The sequence below is a fragment of the Pelobates fuscus genome, chromosome 4 (genome assembly GCF_036172605.1).
Source record: "Pelobates fuscus isolate aPelFus1 chromosome 4, aPelFus1.pri, whole genome shotgun sequence".
Classification (NCBI taxonomy): Eukaryota; Metazoa; Chordata; class Amphibia; order Anura; family Pelobatidae; genus Pelobates; species Pelobates fuscus.
The window spans coordinates 148392153-148415356 of NC_086320.1; the positions used below are offsets into that span (position 1 = coordinate 148392153).

Here is a 23204-nt window from a genome sequence, read left to right on the forward strand (position 1 = left end):
GAGGTGAGTTTAAAAATCCGAGTCCCCAGTCAGAGGCAGGGGATTCGGATTTGTGCTCCCCCTGCTCTGGCAGCCGCTTGTGCCAGCCCTGGGTCCTGCAGGACTAGTAATGGGAACGGCGTTCCTGCTGTGGAAAAAGTGCAGGAACGCCGTTCCCACGCGTTCCTGCAGGACTCGAGCCCTGTCACATGTATGACTACACATGTCATATATATGATTACTTGTCCTTGTGGACTTTCGTACGTCGGTAAAACCGACATGACTTTGAGAGATCGTATTAGAGGACACCGGTCCGGGATTATGACCGCTTTCAGAGATCAACGGACCGACAAACCCATTGCTAAACATTTTCTAGCTAGTCAACACCATCTACCTTTGCTCCGGTTTATTGCAATTGATCACGTTCCTGCACAACCAAGAGGAGGTGATAGATCCAAGCTGCTCTTACAACGCGAAGCCCATTGGATCCACCATTTAAACACAGTGACCCCGAATGGACTCAATGAAAACCTTGTTTTGTCCATGTTTCTTTAATTAGTATCCCTATGGCTGTACAACTCCGCTATGGCCTAATAGTTACAACCTAGGGATCTGTAAATAGTGCCCGTGGTTCACAGTACTCTTCTAGTTTAGACTAAAGTAACCAATTTGCAATTCCCTGTCTCTATGTGATAGAATAATATGTAACTTTCCGTTGTTTTACCTTTTGTGTACAACCACATACATTCCATTCTATAGTGGGTATTCTGAATTATTATACTTTCTACTCATTGGTTTGTTAAAAATGTGGAAATTTGTTTAAAAAAGAAAAAAAAAAAAGTTTCTAAGCAATTTCTAATATATAGCAAGCAGATATATATAGGGCACAGAGATGCCCAGGTCCACATAATATGAATGGGAATATTGGATGTGGTTGTACATACTAGTATAAATACACTATGTCCAGCTACAACATAAATCTATGCCTCTAGCTCTATGCCTAAATTATGACATATTAGTACAAATATGCCTTACATAACTTATGTTGGTATATAATATAGAATGATTCTTTAACTTATTGTATCTGCTAGAGCCTGATCCCGTTCTGCATCTATGTTCTATATATATTTCTCACACTGTTTACTTTCACATTGATGTTTTGTGTGCACTTGCTTTATTCCACATATATTTGGCACATATACAGATCTATGTATGTAGAGCTTTGGGGTTACTGGCTCAATCTTCCTCTCTACACACCTCTCTAGGCATGTGTAGTGTTTTCTCTCCGGTTTCATGTGTACCGGGTGATTGTTTCTACTTCCTCTATGTAGGTGCTTAGCAACTACGCTATTTTTTTACTCCGTTTACGTAGTTGCCTAGCAACTACGCTATTTACGTAACACGTCACACGCACGATCTCACGTGGTGGTCCACACTTCCGGTTCACACTTCCGGGTTTTCTCAGTCTGCCGGCTGTCCGATCACCTTACTGGTAAGCTTATTACACATGTATGTATATAAAGAAACTATTTGGTACATGTCACTGTGATCTTGATAAAGACCCAGCAGGGTCGAAACTTTGATTTTTTTTGCTGAAACCACAGCTATGTATTCATTGGGAATGCAGTAAATATTTTTGCACTACAATCAAGACCTAGTGTGCTCCCTTTATTGCTTTTTCATATATATATATATATATATATATATATATAATGTGCACATAATGAATGTGGGGCTTGGGGCCCCCCAGGACCGCCGAGCCCATGACAACCATTATGGTTGTCATGCCCTGATGGCGACCCTGCTACTGAGTCCATACACAGACACACAGACTGCTGAGTCCAGACACCCACACACACACACAGACTGCTGAGTCCATACACCCACACACACAGACTGCTGAGTCCATACACACACACACACACAGACTGCTGAGTCCATACACACACACACACAGACTGCTGAGTCCATACGTACACACACACACACACACAGACTGCTGAGTCCATACGTACACACACACACAGACTGCTGAGTCCATACGTACACACACACACAGACTGCTGAGTCCATACATACACACGCACACACACAGACTGCTGAGTCCATATGTACACGCACACACACAGACTGCTGAGTCCATATGTACACGCACACACACAGACTGCTGAGTCCATATGTACACACACACACAGACTGCTGAGTCCATACACACACACACAGACTGCTGAGTCCATACACACACAGACTGCTGAGTCCATACACACACAAACAAACACAGACTGCTGAGTCCATACACACACACACACACACACACACACACAGACTGCTGAGTCCATACACACACACACACAGACTGCTGAGTCCATATACGTACACACACACACAGACTGCTGAGTCCATACACACACACAGACTGCTGAGTCCATACACACACACACACAGACTGCTGAGTCCATACACACACACACAGACTGCTGAGTCCATACACACACACACAGACTGCTGAGTACATTCACCCACACACACACACACAGACTGCTGAGTCCATACGTACACACACACAGACTGCTGAGTCCATACATACACACACACACAGACTGCTGAGTCCATACGTACACACACACACACAGACTGCTGAGTCCATACACACACACACACACACACACAGACTGCTGAGTCCATACACACACAGACTGCTGAGTCCATACACACACACACAGAGACTGCTGAGTCCATATACGTACACACACACACAGACTGCTGAGTCCATACACACACACACACACACACACACACAGACTGCTGAGTCCACACACACACACACACACACATCAAGCCTGCCTGTTGCTGTCAGCAATCTTCTGGCCTTTGCAGCAGCAGCATGGGCTGCTGCTTAACGGCGGGGGCGGAGCTTATGTGCGGGAGGCGGGGCTTCATTTGGGGGCAGGGCCTGTGCCGGGGAGCCTGTCAGTGCTCTCGCCGGCCACAGACAGCTGCCAGCCTCCAGCTGAGCTGCTCTGCCCTGCATTCTCTCGGGCTGTCACAGACTGTAACAGCCAGAGGGGATAGAATCTAAACACATGGCCAGCAGGTTGCCGGCATTTGGGGGGGCTCAAAGGGGAGCACAGCATGATGTAGGGGGGGCCATGGTCCCCTCTGGCCCCCCCTAGCGACGCCACTGATTTAGATATCTCGTAGAGTCTATGCCTCAATGCATCAGAGCTGTTTTGGCAGCCCGAGGGGGACTAACAAAGTATTGGGCAGGTGGTTTTAATGTTGTAGCTGAACCTTGAAACTTGTTATATTTTTATGTTTGTCAACTAATCTAAATGCTTGATTGCATTCTACTTGATTTCTATTACAAATTAGATCAGTGATATGTTTACTTCCTTTCTTTACCATTTAGATTTTGGAACCATTTTCAGATCAAGCTACCCGTTACACCACCAAATTGGAATGACTTCTTGGATCGGGAAAAAGAAAATAGAAGTTGCAAATTAATGTAGACCATGCATGTACAGTACATCTGTACACAAATGCTCTTTTTACGTCATGACTGTTGAAGGATCCTGAACAATTGTTTACTTGAAAGGAACACTCATGCAAAATGTTTTAAACACTACATGTTTGTTAATGTATATCTGATTACTTGAATGCTTTACTGTCTGTAGTTACTAGCAATAATCAGGAAGCATCTTCCAACCCATTACACTGCCTATCTGGAGACATTTGTATGCTTAAAGGAACACTGTAGTCACCTAAATTACTTTTTACTAAATTACTGCAGTTTTAGTGTATAGGTCATTCCCCTGCAATTTCACTGCTCAATTCACTGTCATTTAGGAGTTAAATCACTTTGTTTCTGTTTATGCAGCCCTAGCCACACCTCCCCTGGCTATGATTGACAGAGCCTGCATTAAAAAAAAAACTGGTTTCACTTTCAAACAGATGTAATTTACCTTAAATAATTGTATCTCAATCTCTAAATTGAACTTTAATCACATACAGGAGGCTCTTGCAGGGTCTAGCAAGCTATTAACATAGCAGGGGATAAGAAAATCTTAATTAAACAGAACTTGCAATAAAGAAATCCTAAACAGGGCTCTCTTTACAGGAAGTGTTTATGGAAGGCTGTGCAAGTCACATGCAGGAAGGGTGTGACTAGGGTTCATAAACAAAGGGATTTAACTCCTAAATGGCAGAGGATTGAGCAGTGAGGCTGCAGGGGCATGTTCTATACACCAAAACTGCTTCATTAAGCTAAAGTTGTTCAGGTGACTATAGTGTCCCTTTAAAGTGAACTGGTCATCCACAGATAAATTCACATTCTTGTGTAGATGTGGTCTGGCAGTATTGCCAGTAAACAGAGAAATCAAAAGATATATTTTTTGGAAACAAATTCCTTCACATGCAGCAGGATTGGACACACAATAGCAGCACATTCCAAAAAGATGTGTCATTCCACAATTCTTAGTGTGCAAAATATTACCTTGGGTTATGGATTACTGTGATTAGAGTTTACATTTAATTTAACACTGGCTAATCAAACTTATATTTTCAAAAACAAATGCTATGTATTGTGCACATCCACAATAACTGTTATACAACACTATTAGGTAATACATACACTAAACATCAGTAAAAAGTGAAAACGTGGAACACTGTTAAAGTTGTAACTTGTATGGTACTGAAAATTACGCTACTGAAATGCAGTAATTTTATTACTATAGATAATATGTACAAGCATGAATGCTTATAAAATGAATACTTTACTTGACATTTTAAAAATCCTCAATTTTTAAAATCCTCAATAATCAATTGTTAAAAATAGGTTCTCATTCTTTTCTTGTATTTTTAACTTTTTCATAAGTATGAATATTTCTGTTTTGTTACATGCCATTGGTGTTTGGAAATGTTGGGAAATGTTAAATAATTAATATGCTGATAATTGCATTTATGCCTTGTTCTAACTGAATAGCTAGCAAATGTATTGATTTGTTTATTCTAGTAACTTTCTGCTTATTTAGTTTGGGAGTTTCGGTCTACTTTTGATAGCAGGGATCAACTAGCCACCTGCTGTATTGCAGTTGCACTAGATTTGTTTGTATTTTCCTTTCTTGTTTGAAAATATATCTAAAAAAAATAAATTGATTGGAAAATAAAATATAATTACATGTTTGTGTCCAGTGTCTCTGTATGCAGATGTTCTGTACTTCCTTGCTTTTCACAGACATCCTATATAATCTGTACCAAAAGTAGAAAATATGGTTGATGAGCTTCCGGACAGGTACTAGAACCAGACATAGAGTAGTAATTTATTTTTATTACATTTGCTGATCTATCTGTTTGCTAGTTGTTTTACAAATACTGCTGCCTAAAACTGACATTCTGCATCTTCACACTCTGCATGGAGATGCTGAATGCTTCCTAAAGAGATGCATGGATTTAGTACATCTTTATGAAGAGATGCTGATCGGTAATTTGCTAGTCATGCACACTAGCTTCCAATTAGTGATGTCACGAACATAACATTTTCGGTTGGCGAACGCGAACGTCCGCAAATGTTTGCGAACCTGCGAACCGGGCTAACCGCCATAGACTTCAATGGGCAGGCGATTTTTAAAACCCACAGGGACTCTTTCTGGCCACAATAGTGATGTAAAAGTTGTTTCAAGGGGACTAACACCTGGACTGTGGCATGCCGGAGGGGGATCCATGGCAAAACTCCCATGGAAAATTACATAGTTGATGCAGAGTCTGGTTTTAATCCATAAAGGGCATAAATCACCTAACATTCCTAAATTGTTTGGAATAACATGCTTTAAAACATCAGGTATGATGTTGTATCGATCAGGTAGTGTAAGGGTTACGCCCGTTTCACAGTGACAGACCAAACTCCCCGTTTAACGCACCGCAAACAACCGCAAACAGTCCATTTGCACAACCGCAAACTCCCCATTTGCACATGTTTTAGTGCAAACTAGTCTACTAATATAGTTGAAACATGCTACTTTTATTCATGCCAGACAACCATGCAGGCCAGACTAACATGCCAGGGCCAATCATAGTTAACCACCTCAGATAGTAACATGGCTCCCTCTATATACAGAGTAAACATGGCTCCCTCTATATACATAGTAACATGGCTCCCTCTATATACAGTGTAACATGGCTCCCCTCCATATACAGAGTAACATGGCTCCCCTCCATATACAGAGTAACATGGCTCCCTCTATATACAGTGTAAACTGGTGCATACCAGATGGGGAAAGCGGCCAATCTTCTGTGCCTGGGGTGCCCGGCTACATTCAGCACGAAGCAGAAGTCCTGTTGCCCCCCACCCCTTGGACCGGTGGGAGTCATCCCGGTCCACCCTCTGGAGGCTACCCTAACTTACCAGGAGCTCGAAGCTACACCACGACGGCTACAGCAAACCTCACCAACTTAACCAATATGGCAGAGTTCCTGACGCTCCAGAGGGGAAACTCGACATCATGTCCAGGCTGGATAGGATCTTCAATGACTTCTGGCGCACGTTAGAGGTAAAATTGTACCGACCTGTTCGGAGCCAACCCAGCAACCATTCACCGCAGGTGCCGACCCGAAACCGACAACAGATGCCACAGCTTTGGCAGCACGTCTAACATGACTGCCAATTTGATGTTACTTTGCATGCACGACATAAATAAATAATTTTTAAAAATAATAATATCCATTAGTGCTACAGTACGGCAGTATGGCCATGTACGTTAGGTGTTATCATGTTGATCCCTCTATAAAGTGCAAAATATTTTATTGAATTAAAGGGAAACTATTGCACTGGCAGTACTGACCATACTTACCTGCTGTGTTTGGAGGCCATGCAGTTGATCGTATTTAATAAAACCAGTCAGTTCTTGAATTTCATGTGCTGGAATCAGGAAGAATGGGCAAATGAAAAGATCTGAGTGACTTTGACAAGGGCCAAATGGTGATGGCTAGATGACTAGGTCAGAGCATTATCAAAACTGCAAGTCTAATGGAACAGTGGAAGAAGGTTGTGGTCTGATGAATAACTTTTCTCTTAGATAAGGTAGATGGGTGCGTGTGCATAGTTTACCTTGGGAAGAGATGGCAGCCGGCTGCACTATGGGAAGTAGGCAGGCCAGCAGAGGCAGTATTTTATGCTCTGGGAAATATTCTGCTGGGGAACCTTGGGTCCTGACATTCGTGTGGATATTACTTTGACACGTACCACCTACCTGTTGATTGTTATAGGCCATGTACACCTCTTCATGGCAATTGTGTACGTTGATGGCAGTGGTCTCTTTCAGCAGTATAATGTACCCTGCCACACTGCAAAAATTGTTCAGGAATGGTTTAAGGAAACATGACAAAGAGTTGAAGGTGTTGCATTGACCTCCAAAATCCCCAGATGTTAATACGATTGAACATCTAAAGGATGTGCTGGAAAAACAAATGCAAACCATGGAGACCCCACTTTGTAACTTTAGGACTTAAAGGATCTGGTGCTAATGTCATGGTACCAGACACATTTAGATCAGTGGCGTCTCTAGGATTCATTTTTAGGGGGTGCACAGGGTGGGCCAGGGGCACATTCAACCCCGCCCTCGCCGCAGTCTGACCCCGCCCCTGCCGCATGTTAAGCCCCGCCCCTGACAAAATGTGTTGTTTTTTTTTTTTTATAATCCCTGGATTATAATTTTATAATTATAATCCCTGGTGGAGGATTCATTATTTTCCACCAGGGATTATTAAAAAAACAAACACATTTCCTTTGATACAGTGCCATAGTTGCCAACATTTGAAAAAAATGTCCAAGGACATTTTGCAGCACAGCTATCAATTACTGTCTGTGTATAATATCCTTGGACAGTCAGTGCTCTCTGTATAATACAGGGTTGTGTGTATAATAAATTGGGACAGTCAGTGCTCCCTGTATAGTGCTGCTTTCTGTATAATACAGGGTTGTGTGTATAATAAATTGGGACAGTCAGTGCTCCCTGTATAGTGCTGCTCTCTGTATAATACATGGCTGTGTGTATAATATCCCAGGACAGTCAGTGCTCCCTGTATAATGCTGCTCTCTGTATAATACAGGTCTGTTTGTGTATAATATCCCAAGACAGAGAGCAGCACTATACAGGAACACTGACTATCCCGGGATATTATACACACACATATCTGTATTATATAGAGAACAGCACTATAGTATTATACAGATAGCTGAGCATATACCCCATGTCCCAATCTCTAGACTACTAGTACCTGTCAACAGCAGCTCCCAGACGTGTGTAACAGGGCTAAAGTGTGCGGCAGCTCTCACAGATGATTCAGCTGTAAAGCGCACTCGCTGGCAGAGCCAAACTGAGAATCCAAAGCAGCCCTGGAAAAAAATGTAAGCCATTTCTACAAGTCAATATGTATATATTGTACAGTAAGCACACAAGCTCACTGACATGCGCAAATAGGCTTACTGACAGACAAGACTCTCTGACTCACAAACAAGCTTACTACAGACAAACTCACTTGTATAAACACAAGACTCACTACAAAGAAGTTCAGGGACACACACAAGCTCACTAAAGACATGCTCACTGACACACACAAGCAGTACCATCTTAACAGCGCTAAGGGCCCCCGGGCAAAGCAGTGCACTGGGGCCCTTCCTACACAACAACTAACAGGAATAAAAATTGTAATTATTGATAGACTGCTGAGTACATACACACATTACACTGAATACGTACACACACACACACAGATTTCTGAATGCACACAGACTACTGAATGCACACAGGTGTTGCTGAATGCACACAGGCTGATTTATATACGTACACACAGACTGCTGAGTCCATATACACACACACACACACAGACATACAGACTGCTGAGTCCATACACACACACAGACTGCTGAGTCCATATACACACACAGACTGCTGAGTCCACACACACAGACTGCTGAGTCCATACACACAGACACACACACACACACACAGACTGCTGAGTCCATACACACACACATGCTGCTGAATCCATACACACACACACACACACACAGACATACAGACTGCTGAGTCCATACACACACACAGACTGCTGAGTCCATACACACATGGAGACTGCTGAATCCATACACACAAACACACACACACATACTGCTGATTCCATACACACACACACACACACAGACTGCTGAGTCCATACACACACACATAGACTGCTGAGTCCACATACACACTGCTGAGTCCATACACACACACCTACACAGACTGCTGAGTCCATACACGCACATACTGCTGGGTCCATACACGCACACACACAGAGACGGCTGAGTCATTACACAGACTGCAGAGCAGGGCTGCCATCATAAATTTTAGGGCCCCTGACACAGCTCAAGATCTGGGCCCCCGGGGCCAGCCCCGAGTCCGTCCACAAGAATAAAGTATATGTGTGTGTGTGTGTGTGTGTGTGTGTATAGTGGATGTAGAATGTGTGTCATGGATGCAGTGTGTATAGTGGATGTAGAATGTGTATAGTGGATGCGGTATGTGTGTCATGGATGCAGTGTGTATAGTGGATGCAGTATGTGTGTCATGGATGCAGTGTGTATAGTGGATGCAGATTGTACGTTTTGTGTAATGTATGTAATGTTTGTATGCATGCATTAGATGCAGAGTATGTGTGTAGTGAATGTAGGTGTGTGTATAGTGAATGCAGAGTGTGTGTTTTTGTAGTAAATGTAGTGTGTATAGTGAATGTAGTGTGTGTGTAGTGGATGTGGTGTGTTTGTAGTGAGTGCAAAGTGTGTTTAGTGAATGTAGTGTGTTTGTAGTGAGTGCAAAGTGTGTTTAGTGAATGTAGTGTGTGTGTGTAGTGCCGTGCGTGTTTAGTAAATGTAGTGTGTAGTGAGTGAAACGTGTGTATAGTGAATGTAGTGTGTGTGTGTGTAGTGCAAAGTGTGTTTAGTGAATGTAGTGTGTGTGTTTGGTGAATGTAGTGTTTGTAGTGAGTGCAGAGAGTGTATAGTGAATGTAGTGTATGTGTAGTGCAGAGTGTGTTTAGTGAATGTAGTGTGTGTGTGTGTGTAGTACAAAATGTGTAAAGTGAATGTAGTGTGTGTGTGTGTGTAGAGCAAAATGTGTATAGTGAATGTAGTGTATGTAGTGCAGAGTGTGTTTAGTGAATGTAGTGTATGTGTAGTGCAGAGTGTGTTTAGTGAATGTAGTGCAGAGTGTGTTTAGTGAATGTAGTGTGTGTGTGTGTAGTGCAGAGTGTGTTTAGTGAATGTAGTGTGTGTGTGTGTGTGTGTAGTGCAGAGTGTGCTTGTAAGGATTCGGTGTGTGTGTGTGTAAAATAGGGGGATGGGGAGTATTATTTTCTTTATTTATTTGTGTATATTTCAATTTTATTCTCCTCTCCCTGGTTCTTACCGTGCCAGGGAGGGGGGGGGGGGAGATCTAATTTCCTGTTGATCCAGTGGCATGGTGGAGGGAGCCAGCCGCGATACATTGAAGAGGGGGCCCAGCAGCACACATTGTCTTCCTTTCCAGCTCCTCTCTGACTAACTCTCACAAGACAGGCCTGTGTGCTGTGCGGAGCGTTGCCATAGTAACCCGTGGCAACGCTCTGGCGGCCGCAGGGTGCAGGAAAGTTAGACAGAGAGCAGCTGGAAAGGAGGACAGAGTGTGCTGCTGGGCCCCCTCTTCATTGTGCAGGTAGCAGGGGGCCCCCTGTGCACATATACATAGCAAAAATTTATATATATATATATATATATATATATATATATCGCTACCTGGATGAGCCCACTGCAGAATTCTTATTTGTAAAGAATCCTAAACACCCGGTTATGTATACCTTACCAAAAATACACAAGGATGCGGAACATCCACCTGGCCGACCCATTGTATCGGCGAAAGAAGGGTTATTAGAGCCTATTGCTCAATTCCTTGATTTCCATATCAATAGCAGTGTCAGAAAACTATCTACGTGCCTACTCGACACTCAACATTTCATCAAACAGATAGAGAACATAAATCTTATGAATAAAGAAATCATCCTAGCCACTATGGACGTCAAAAGTCTCTACACTATAATACCCAAAAAAGAGGGTATTGAAGCCATTACTGAAATTCTACATCAAGATGAGACGTACCAAGGTCCTTCGATTCCATATTTAATGGAATGGTTAGATATTGCTCTAACCTGTAATTATTTCAAATTCGAGGATCAATTCTATTTACAGACCTGGGGGCGGCCATGGCACCGGCATATGCCAACGGATTTATGTACTGGTTCGAGAATACACACATTCTACCTCACTACCAACACCAGATAATTAAATATCTGAGATATGTGGACGACATCTTTATGATTTGGGAAGGAACCATAACCACACTCGAAGAGATGGTGGAAAATATCAATATCCTACCAATTCCGGTAACTCTTACACTGAGCTGGCACAGAACCAAGATTGAATTCCTGGATGTTTCCATCTTCAAGGAAGAAAATCGTCTGGGCTTTACTCTATACAGGAAGACGACAGATCGTAACACACTATTATCGGCCACCAGCTTTCATCCTCAACATATTAAGGATTCACTGCCCATATCACAGTTTTTACGAGTGCTAAGGTTCAATAGCAACTCAGTCAAATGCGAAGAACAACTACAAGAAGTCCGGGACCGCTTTCTAGCAAGGGGATTCCATCCCAGGACACTGGATGATGCAAAACATAAAGCTTGGAATAAATTCAAACAAATCAAGGTAGCGAAGTCCAACACAAAAGAAAAGCTTTTTCTCCCTCTGACATACAATACGGCAACCCCGTCTCTCAAAAAATCCATATACAAAAACTGGAACATATTTCAATTGGACCAAAGTCTCCCGAGTAAATTCAAACAAAGTCCAATGATCAGCTACAGACGGGGTCGTAATTTAAGGGACCTGTTGGTTCGTAATGACCCTCGGCACTGCTATGCCAAGCCACCACTTATTCAAAAAAAAAGGCTGTTTTAAATGTAGTGGCTGCGTCACCTGTAGCCACATGCTAACAGGATCAACATTTGCCCACCCGCATAGTGGTAAAAGAATGGCTATTAAACACTATATCACATGTCAGGGGTCAAGTCCTGGGTAAAAAAGTGCAGGAACTCACCCAAGATCCACTCCCCGCCCCCTCACCCCCCCCCCCCACCCGAAAAAAAATGATACGCTTGTATGCCGGGGCTGAGTAAGGGCACGGGGCTGAGGAGGGGGACAGGAGCTGAGGAAGAGGGACAGGAGCTTGGGGGGGGGGGGGGGGGGGGCGGCATGGGCTGAGGAAGGGGACATGGGCTGAGGTAAGGGATAGGGGCTGAGGTAAGGGACAGGAACTGAGGAAAGGGACAGGAACTGAGGGGCTGAGGAAAGGGACAGGAACTGAGGGGCTGACAAAGGGGGCAGGGGCTGAGGAGGGGGGCAGGGGCTGAGGAGGGGGGCAGGGGCTGAGGAAGAGGGGCAGGGGCTGAGGAAGAGGGGCAGGGGCTGAGGAAGAGGGGCAGGGGCTGAGGAAGAGGGGCAGGGGCTGAGGAAGAGGGGCAGGGACTGAGGAAGAAGGGGAGGGACTGAGGAAGAGGGGCAGGGACTGAGGAAGAGGGGCAGGGACTGAGGAAGAGGGGCAGGGACTGAGGAAGAGGGGCAGGGACTGAGGAAGAGGGGCAGGGACTGAGGAAGAGGGGCAGGGACTGAGGAAGAGGGGCAGGGACTGAGGAAGAGGGGCAGGGACTGAGGAGGGGGACAGGGGCTGATGCTTGTATGCAGGGGCTGAGTAAGAGCACTGGGCTGAGTAAGGTGGACAGGGGCTGAGTAAGGTGGACAGGGGCTGAGTAAGGTGGACAGGGGCTGAGTAAGGTGACAGTGCTGTGGAAAAGGGACAGGAGCTTAGGAGGAGGGGGGGCATGGGTTGAGGAAGGGACCATGGGCTGAGTAAGGTGGCAGGGCTGAGGAAGAGGGACAGGAGCTTAGGAGGAGGGGGGGGGGCATGGGCTGAGGAAGGGGCCATGGGCTGAGGAAGAGGCCATGGGCTGAGGAAAGGGACAGGGGCTGAGGAGGGGGGCAGGGACTGAGGAGGAGGACAGGGACTGAGGAGGGAGACAGGGACTGAGTAATTGGACAGGGCTTGAGGAGGGGGACAGGGCCTTAAATAGGGGGACAGGGACTGAGGAGGGAGACAGGGACTGAGTAAGGGGACATGGCTTGAGGAGGGGGACATGGCTTGAGGAGGGGGACAGGGACTGGGGAAAGGGACAGGGACTAAGGAGGGAGACAGGGACTGAGGAGGGGGGCAGGGACTGAGGAAGGGGAACAGGGCCTTAAATAGGGGGACAGGGACTCAGGAAAGGGACAGGGCCTGAGGATGGGGGCAAGGACTGAGGAGGGGGACAGGGACTGAGTAAGGGAACAGGGCTTGAGGAGGGGGACAGGGACTGGGGAGGGTGACAGGGACTGAGGAGGGTGACAGGGACTGAGGAGGGTGACAGGGACTGAGGAGGGGGACAGGGCCTGAGGAAGGGGGACAGGGCCTGAGTAAGGGAACAGGGACTGAGGAGGGGGACAGGGACTGAGGAGGGTGACAGGGACTGAGGAGGGTGACAGGGACTGAGGAGGGTGACAGGGACTGAGGAGGGGGACAGGGACTGAGGAGGGGGACAGGGACTGAGGAAGGGGGACAGGGACTGAGGAAGGGGGACAGGGCCTGAGGAAGGGAGGCAGGGCCTGAGGAAGGGAGGCAGGGCCTGAGGAAGGGAGGCAGGAACTGAGGAGAGGGGCAGGAACTGAGGAAGGGGAACAGGGCCTTAAATAGGGGGACAGGGACTCAGAAAAGGGACAGGCCTGAGGATGGGGGCAGGGACTGAGGAGGGGGACAGGGACTGAGTAAGGGGATAGGGCTTGAGGAGGGGGGCAGGGACTGGGGAAAGGGAATAAGGAGGGAGACAGGGACTGAGGAGGGGGACAGGGACTGAGGAGGGGGACAGGGACTGAGCAGGGGGACAGGGACTGAGCAGGGGGACAGGGACTGAGCAGGGGGACAGGGACTGAGGAGGGGGCAGGGACTGAGGAGGGGGGCAGGGACTGAGGAGGGGGGAAGGGACTGAGGAGGGGGGACAGGGCCTTAAATAGGGGGACAGGGACTGAGGAGGGGGGCAGGGCCTTAAATAGGGGGACAGGGACTGAGATGGGGGGACAGGGCCTTAAATAGGGGGACAGGGACTGAGGAAAGGGACAGGCCTGAGGAGGGGGACAGGGACTGAGTAAGGGGGACAGGGACTGGGGAAAGGGACAAAGGAGGGGGGCAGGAACTGAGGAGGGGGGACAGGGCCTTAAATAAGGGGACAGGGACTGAGGAGGGGGGAAAGGGCCTTAAATAGGGGGACAGGGACTGAGGAGGGGGGACAGGGCCTTAAATAGGGGGACAGGGACTGAGGAGGGGGGACAGGGCCTTAAATAGGGGGACAGGGACTGAGGAGGGGGACAGGGCCTTAAATAGGGGGACAGGGACTCAGGAAAGGGACAGGCCTGAGGAGCGGGACAGGGACTGAGTAAGGGGATAGGGCTTGAGGAGGGGGACAGGGACTGAGGAAGGGGGACAGGGACTGAGGAAGGGGGACAGGGACTGAGGAAGGGGGACAGGGACTGAGGAAGGGGGACAGGGACTGAGGAAGGGGGACAGGGCCTGAGGAAGGGAGGCAGGAACTGAGGAGAGGGGCAGGAACTGAGGAAGGGGAACAGGGCCTTAAATAGGGAGACAGGGACTCAGGAAAGGGACAGGCCTGAGGATGGGGGCAGGGACTGAGGAGGGGGACAGGGACTGAGTAAGGGGATAGGGCTTGAGGAGGGGGGCAGGGACTGGGGAAAGGGAATAAGGAGGGAGACAGGGACTGAGGAGGGGGACAGGGCCTTAAATAGGGGGACAGGGACTGAGGAGGGGGACAGGGACTGAGGAGGGGGGCAGGGACTGAGGAGGGGGCAGGGACTGAGGAGGGGGGCAGGGACTGAGGAGGGGGGCAGGGACTGAGGAGGGGGGACAGGGCCTTAAATAGGGGGACAGGGACTGAGGAGGGGGGGCAGGGCCTTAAATAGGGGGACAGGGACTGAGGAGGGGGGGCAGGGCCTTAAATAGGGGGACAGGGACTGAGGAAAGGGACAGGCCTGAGGAGGGGGACAGGGACTGAGTAAAGGGATAGGGCTTGAGGAGGGGGACAGGGACTGGGGAAAGGGACTAAGGAGGGGGGCAGGAACTGAGGAGGGGGGACAGGGCCTTAAATAAGGGGACAGGGACTGAGAAGGGGGGACAGGGACTGAGGAGGGGGGCAGGAACTGAGGAGGGGGGACAGGGCCTTAAATAGGGGGACAGGGACTTAAATAGGGGGACAGGGACTGAGGAGGGGGGACAGGGCCTTAAATAGGGGGGCAGGAACTGAGGAGGGGGGACAGGGCCTTAAATAGGGGGACAGGGACTGAGGAGGGGGGACAGGGCCTTAAATAGGGGGGCAGGAACTGAGGAGGGGGGACAGGGCCTTAAATAGGGGGACAGGGACTGAGGAAACAAACTAAACAAAAAAACAAACTAAAGTGCCTTCCCCCCTCCCTGAGGCTTACCTTGGGCCAGGAGGGCTGGGACAGGATGTGGAGCCTGCAGCCTGCAGTCAGTGGAGTAGGCCTCTCCTGATGATGTCAGTAGGAGGGGGCGTGACTTCCTCTGCTCCCCAGCGGTACTGTGAGAAGAGCAGAGAAAGTCACGCCCCCCTCCTACTGACATCATCAGGAGAGGCTGGACGACTCCACTGACTGCAGGGGGAGAGGTGAGTTTAAAAATCCGAGTCCCCAGTCAGAGGCAGGGGATTCGGATTTGTGCTCCCCCTGCTCTGGCAGCCGCTTGTGCCAGCCCTGGGTCCTGCAGGACTAGTAATGGGAACGGCGTTCCTGCTGTGGAAAAAGTGCAGGAACGCCGTTCCCACGCGTTCCTGCAGGACTCGAGCCCTGTCACATGTATGACTACACATGTCATATATATGATTACTTGTCCTTGTGGACTTTCGTACGTCGGTAAAACCGACATGACTTTGAGCGATCGTATTAGAGGACACCGGTCCGGGATTATGACCGCTTTCAGAGATCAACGGACCGACAAACCCATTGCTAAACATTTTCTAGCTAGTCAACACCATCTACCTTTGCTCCGGTTTATTGCAATTGATCACGTTCCTGCACAACCAAGAGGAGGTGATAGATCCAAGCTGCTCTTACAACGCGAAGCCCATTGGATCCACCATTTAAACACAGTGACCCCGAATGGACTCAATGAAAACCTTGTTTTGTCCATGTTTCTTTAATTAGTATCCCTATGGCTGTACAACTCCGCTATGGCCTAATAGTTACAACCTAGGGATCTGTAAATAGTGCCCGTGGTTCACAGTACTCTTCTAGTTTAGACTAAAGTAACCAATTTGCAATTCCCTGTCTCTATGTGATAGAATAATATGTAACTTTCCGTTGTTTTACCTTTTGTGTACAACCACATACATTCCATTCTATAGTGGGTATTCTGAATTATTATACTTTCTACTCATTGGTTTGTTAAAAATGTGGAAATTTGTTTAAAAAAGAAAAAAAAAAAAGTTTCTAAGCAATTTCTAATATATAGCAAGCAGATATATATAGGGCACAGAGATGCCCAGGTCCACATAATATGAATGGGAATATTGGATGTGGTTGTACATACTAGTATAAATACACTATGTCCAGCTACAACATAAATCTATGCCTCTAGCTCTATGCCTAAATTATGACATATTAGTACAAATATGCCTTACATAACTTATGTTGGTATATAATATAGAATGATTCTTTAACTTATTGTATCTGCTAGAGCCTGATCCCGTTCTGCATCTATGTTCTATATATATTTCTCACACTGTTTACTTTCACATTGATGTTTTGTGTGCACTTGCTTTATTCCACATATATTTGGCACATATACAGATCTATGTATGTAGAGCTTTGGGGTTACTGGCTCAATCTTCCTCTCTACACACCTCTCTAGGCATGTGTAGTGTTTTCTCTCCGGTTTCATGTGTACCGGGTGATTGTTTCTACTTCCTCTATGTAGGTGCTTAGCAACTACGCTATTTTTTTACTCCGTTTACGTAGTTGCCTAGCAACTACGCTATTTACGTAACACGTCACACGCACGATCTCACGTGGTGGTCCACACTTCCGGTTCACACTTCCGGGTTTTCTCAGTCTGCCGGCTGTCCGATCACCTTACTGGTAAGCTTATTACACATGTATGTATATAAAGAAACTATTTGGTACATGTCACTGTGATCTTGATAAAGACCCAGCAGGGTCGAAACTTTGATTTTTTTTGCTGAAACCACAGCTATGTATTCATTGGGAATGCAGTAAATATTTTTGCACTACAATCAAGACCTAGTGTGCTCCCTTTATTGCTTTTTCATATATATATATATATATATATATATATATATATATATATATATATAATGTGCACATAATGAATGTGGGGCTTGGGGCCCCCCAGGACCGCCGGGCCCATGACAACCATTATGGTTTTCATGCCCTGATGGCGACCCTGCTACTGAGTCCATACACAGACACACAGACTGCTGAGTCCAGACACCCACACACACACACAGACTGCTGAGTCCATACACCCACACACACAGACTGCTGAGTCCATACACACACACACACACAGACTGCTGAGTCCATACACACACACACACAGACTGCTGAGTCCATACGTACACACACACACACACACAGACTGCTGAGTCCATACGTACACACACACACAGACTGCTGAGTCCATACGTACACACACACACAGACTGCTGAGTCCATACATACACACGCACACACACAGACTGCTGAGTCCATATGTACACGCACACACACAGACTGCTGAGTCCATATGTACACGCACACACACAGACTGCTGAGTCCATATGTACACACACACAGACTGCTGAGTCCATACACACACACACAGACTGCTGAGTCCATACACACACAGACTGCTGAGTCCATACACACACAAACAAACACAGACTGCTGAGTCCATACACACACACACACACACACAGACTGCTGAGTCCATACACACACACACACAGACTGCTGAGTCCATATACGTACACACACACACAGACTGCTGAGTCCATACACACACACAGACTGCTGAGTCCATACACACACACACACAGACTGCTGAGTCCATACACACACACACAGACTGCTGAGTCCATACACACACACACAGACTGCTGAGTACATTCACCCACACACACACACACAGACTGCTGAGTCCATACGTACACACACACAGACTGCTGAGTCCATACATACACACACACACAGACTGCTGAGTCCATACGTACACACACACACACAGACTGCTGAGTCCATACACACACACACACACACACACACACACACAGACTGCTGAGTCCATACACACACAGACTGCTGAGTCCATACACACACACACAGAGACTGCTGAGTCCATACACACACACAGACTGCTGAGTCCATATACGTACACACACACACAGACTGCTGAGTCCATACACACACACACACACACACAGACTGCTGAGTCCACACACACACACATACACACACACATCAAGCCTGCCTGTTGCTGTCAGCAATCTTCTGGCCTTTGCAGCAGCAGCATGGGCTGCTGCTTAACGGCGGGGGCGGAGCTTATGTGCGGGAGGCGGGGCTTCATTTGGGGGCAGGGCCTGTGCCGGGGAGCCTGTCAGTGCTCTCGCCGGCCACAGACAGCTGCCAGCCTCCAGCTGAGCTGCTCTGCCCTGCATTCTCTCGGGCTGTCACAGACTGTAACAGCCAGAGGGGATAGAATCTAAACACATGGCCAGCAGGTTGCCGGCATTTGGGGGGGCTCAAAGGGGAGCACAGCATGATGTAGGGGGGGCCATGGTCCCCTCTGGCCCCCCCTAGTGACGCCACTGATTTAGATATCTCGTAGAGTCTATGCCTCAATGCATCAGAGCTGTTTTGGCAACCCGAGGGGGACTAACAAAGTATTGGGCAGGTGGTTTTAATGTTGTAGCTGAACCTTGAAACTTGTTATATTTTTATGTTTGTCAACTAATCTAAATGCTTGATTGCATTCTACTTGATTTCTATTACAAATTAGATCAGTGATATGTTTACTTCCTTTCTTTACCATTTAGATTTTGGAACCATTTTCAGATCAAGCTACCCGTTACACCACCAAATTGGAATGACTTCTTGGATCGGGAAAAAGAAAATAGAAGTTGCAAATTAATGTAGACCATGCATGTACAGTACATCTGTACACAAATGCTCTTTTTACGTCATGACTGTTGAAGGATCCTGAACAATTGTTTACTTGAAAGGAACACTCATGCAAAATGTTTTAAACACTACATGTTTGTTAATGTATATCTGATTACTTGAATGCTTTACTGTCTGTAGTTACTAGCAATAATCAGGAAGCATCTTCCAACCCATTACACTGCCTATCTGGAGACATTTGTATGCTTAAAGGAACACTGTAGTCACCTAAATTACTTTTTACTAAATTACTGCAGTTTTAGTGTATAGGTCATTCCCCTGCAATTTCACTGCTCAGTTCACTGTCATTTAGGAGTTAAATCACTTTGTTTCTGTTTATGCAGCCCTAGCCACACCTCCCCTGGCTATGATTGACAGAGCCTGCATAAAAAAAAAAAACTGGTTTCACTTTCAAACAGATGTAATTTACCTTAAATAATTGTATCTCAATCTCTAAATTGAACTTTAATCACATACAGGAGGCTCTTGCAGGGTCTAGCAAGCTATTAACATAGCAGGGGATAAGAAAATCTTAATTAAACAGAACTTGCAATAAAGAAATCCTAAACAGGGCTCTCTTTACAGGAAGTGTTTATGGAAGGCTGTGCAAGTCACATGCAGGAAGGGTGTGACTAGGGTTCATAAACAAAGGGATTTAACTCCTAAATGGCAGAGGATTGAGCAGTGAGGCTGCAGGGGCATGTTCTATACACCAAAACTGCTTCATTAAGCTAAAGTTGTTCAGGTGACTATAGTGTCCCTTTAAAGTGAACTGGTCATCCACAGATAAATTCACATTCTTGTGTAGATGTGGTCTGGCAGTATTGCCAGTAAACAGAGAAATCAAAAGATATATTTTTTGGAAACAAATTCCTTCACATGCAGCAGGATTGGACACACAATAGCAGCACATTCCAAAAAGATGTGTCATTCCACAATTCTTAGTGTGCAAAATATTACCTTGGGTTATGGATTACTGTGATTAGAGTTTACATTTAATTTAACACTGGCTAATCAAACTTATATTTTCAAAAACAAATGCTATGTATTGTGCACATCCACAATAACTGTTATACAACACTATTAGGTAATACATACACTAAACATCAGTAAAAAGTGAAAACGTGGAACACTGTTAAAGTTGTAACTTGTATGGTACTGAAAATTACGCTACTGAAATGCAGTAATTTTATTACTATAGATAATATGTACAAGCATGAATGCTTATAAAATGAATGCTTTACTTGACATTTTAAAAATCCTCAATTTTTAAAATCCTCAATAATCAATTGTTAAAAATAGGTTCTCATTCTTTTCTTGTATTTTTAACTTTTTCATAAGTATGAATATTTCTGTTTTGTTACATGCCATTGGTGTTTGGAAATGTTGGGAAATGTTAAATAATTAATATGCTGATAATTGCATTTATGCCTTGTTCTAACTGAATAGCTAGCAAATGTATTGATTTGTTTATTCTAGTAACTTTCTGCTTATTTAGTTTGGGAGTTTCGGTCTACTTTTGATAGCAGGGATCAACTAGCCACCTGCTGTATTGCAGTTGCACTAGATTTGTTTGTATTTTCCTTTCTTGTTTGAAAATATATCTAAAAAAAATAAATTGATTGGAAAATAAAATATAATTACATGTTTGTGTCCAGTGTCTCTGTATGCAGATGTTCTGTACTTCCTTGCTTTTCACAGACATCCTATATAATCTGTACCAAAAGTAGAAAATATGGTTGATGAGCTTCCGGACAGGTACTAGAACCAGACATAGAGTAGTAATTTATTTTTATTACATTTGCTGATCTATCTGTTTGCTAGTTGTTTTACAAATACTGCTGCCTAAAACTGACATTCTGCATCTTCACACTCTGCATGGAGATGCTGAATGCTTCCTAAAGAGATGCATGGATTTAGTACATCTTTATGAAGAGATGCTGATCGGTAATTTGCTAGTCATGCACACTAGCTTCCAATTAGTGATGTCACGAACATAACATTTTCGGTTGGCGAACGCGAACGTCCGCAAATGTTTGCGAACCTGCGAACCGGGCTAACCGCCATAGACTTCAATGGGCAGGCGATTTTTAAAACCCACAGGGACTCTTTCTGGCCACAATAGTGATGTAAAAGTTGTTTCAAGGGGACTAACACCTGGACTGTGGCATGCCGGAGGGGGATCCATGGCAAAACTCCCATGGAAAATTACATAGTTGATGCAGAGTCTGGTTTTAATCCATAAAGGGCATAAATCACCTAACATTCCTAAATTGTTTGGAATAACATGCTTTAAAACATCAGGTATGATGTTGTATCGATCAGGTAGTGTAAGGGTTACGCCCGTTTCACAGTGACAGACCAAACTCCCCGTTTAACGCACCGCAAACAACCGCAAACAGTCCATTTGCACAACCGCAAACTCCCCATTTGCACATGTTTTAGTGCAAACTAGTCTACTAATATAGTTGAAACATGCTACTTTTATTCATGCCAGACAACCATGCAGGCCAGACTAACAAACATGCCAGGGCCAATCATAGTTAACCACCTCAGATAGTAACATGGCTCCCTCTATATACAGAGTAAACATGGCTCCCTCTATATACATAGTAACATGGCTCCCTCTATATACAGTGTAACATGGCTCCCCTCCATATACAGAGTAACATGGCTCCCCTCCATATACAGAGTAACATGGCTCCCTCTATATACAGTGTAAACTGGTGCATACCAGATGGGGAAAGCGGCCAATCTTCTGTGCCTGGGGTGCCCGGCTACATTCAGCACGAAGCAGAAGTCCTGTTGCCCCCCACCCCTTGGACCGGTGGGAGTCATCCCGGTCCACCCTCTGGAGGCTACCCTAACTTACCAGGAGCTCGAAGCTACACCACGACGGCTACAGCAAACCTCACCAACTTAACCAATATGGCAGAGTTCCTGACGCTCCAGAGGGGAAACTCGACATCATGTCCAGGCTGGATAGGATCTTCAATGACTTCTGGCGCACGTTAGAGGTAAAATTGTACCGACCTGTTCGGAGCCAACCCAGCAACCATTCACCGCAGGTGCCGACCCGAAACCGACAACAGATGCCACAGCTTTGGCAGCACGTCTAACATGACTGCCAATTTGATGTTACTTTGCATGCACGACATAAATAAATAATTTTTAAAAATAATAATATCCATTAGTGCTACAGTACGGCAGTATGGCCATGTACGTTAGGTGTTATCATGTTGATCCCTCTATAAAGTGCAAAATATTTTATTGAATTAAAGGGAAACTATTGCACTGGCAGTACTGACCATACTTACCTGCTGTGTTTGGAGGCCATGCAGTTGATCGTATTTAATAAAACCAGTCAGTTCTTGAATTTCATGTGCTGGAATCAGGAAGAATGGGCAAATGAAAAGATCTGAGTGACTTTGACAAGGGCCAAATGGTGATGGCTAGATGACTAGGTCAGAGCATTATCAAAACTGCAAGTCTAATGGAACAGTGGAAGAAGGTTGTGGTCTGATGAATAACTTTTCTCTTAGATAAGGTAGATGGGTGCGTGTGCATAGTTTACCTTGGGAAGAGATGGCAGCCGGCTGCACTATGGGAAGTAGGCAGGCCAGCAGAGGCAGTATTTTATGCTCTGGGAAATATTCTGCTGGGGAACCTTGGGTCCTGACATTCGTGTGGATATTACTTTGACACGTACCACCTACCTGTTGATTGTTATAGGCCATGTACACCTCTTCATGGCAATTGTGTACGTTGATGGCAGTGGTCTCTTTCAGCAGTATAATGTACCCTGCCACACTGCAAAAATTGTTCAG

The 23204-nt window shown here is 45.8% G+C and overlaps 1 protein-coding gene across 2 annotated transcripts in view; it reads left to right on the forward strand.

Annotated features, from left to right (window-relative positions):
- Positions 1–3719, forward strand: part of LOC134608650 (cytidine monophosphate-N-acetylneuraminic acid hydroxylase-like) — a 273312-nt gene extending 269593 nt beyond the window's left edge. For both annotated transcript variants that reach the window (XM_063451660.1, XM_063451661.1), the window contains exon 14: positions 3389–3719. In XM_063451660.1, the coding sequence (XP_063307730.1) occupies positions 3389–3488 (100 nt within the window). In that variant the 3' untranslated portion in view covers positions 3489–3719. The remainder of the gene's footprint in view (positions 1–3388) is intronic.
- Positions 3720–23204: the final 19485 nt, after the last annotated feature.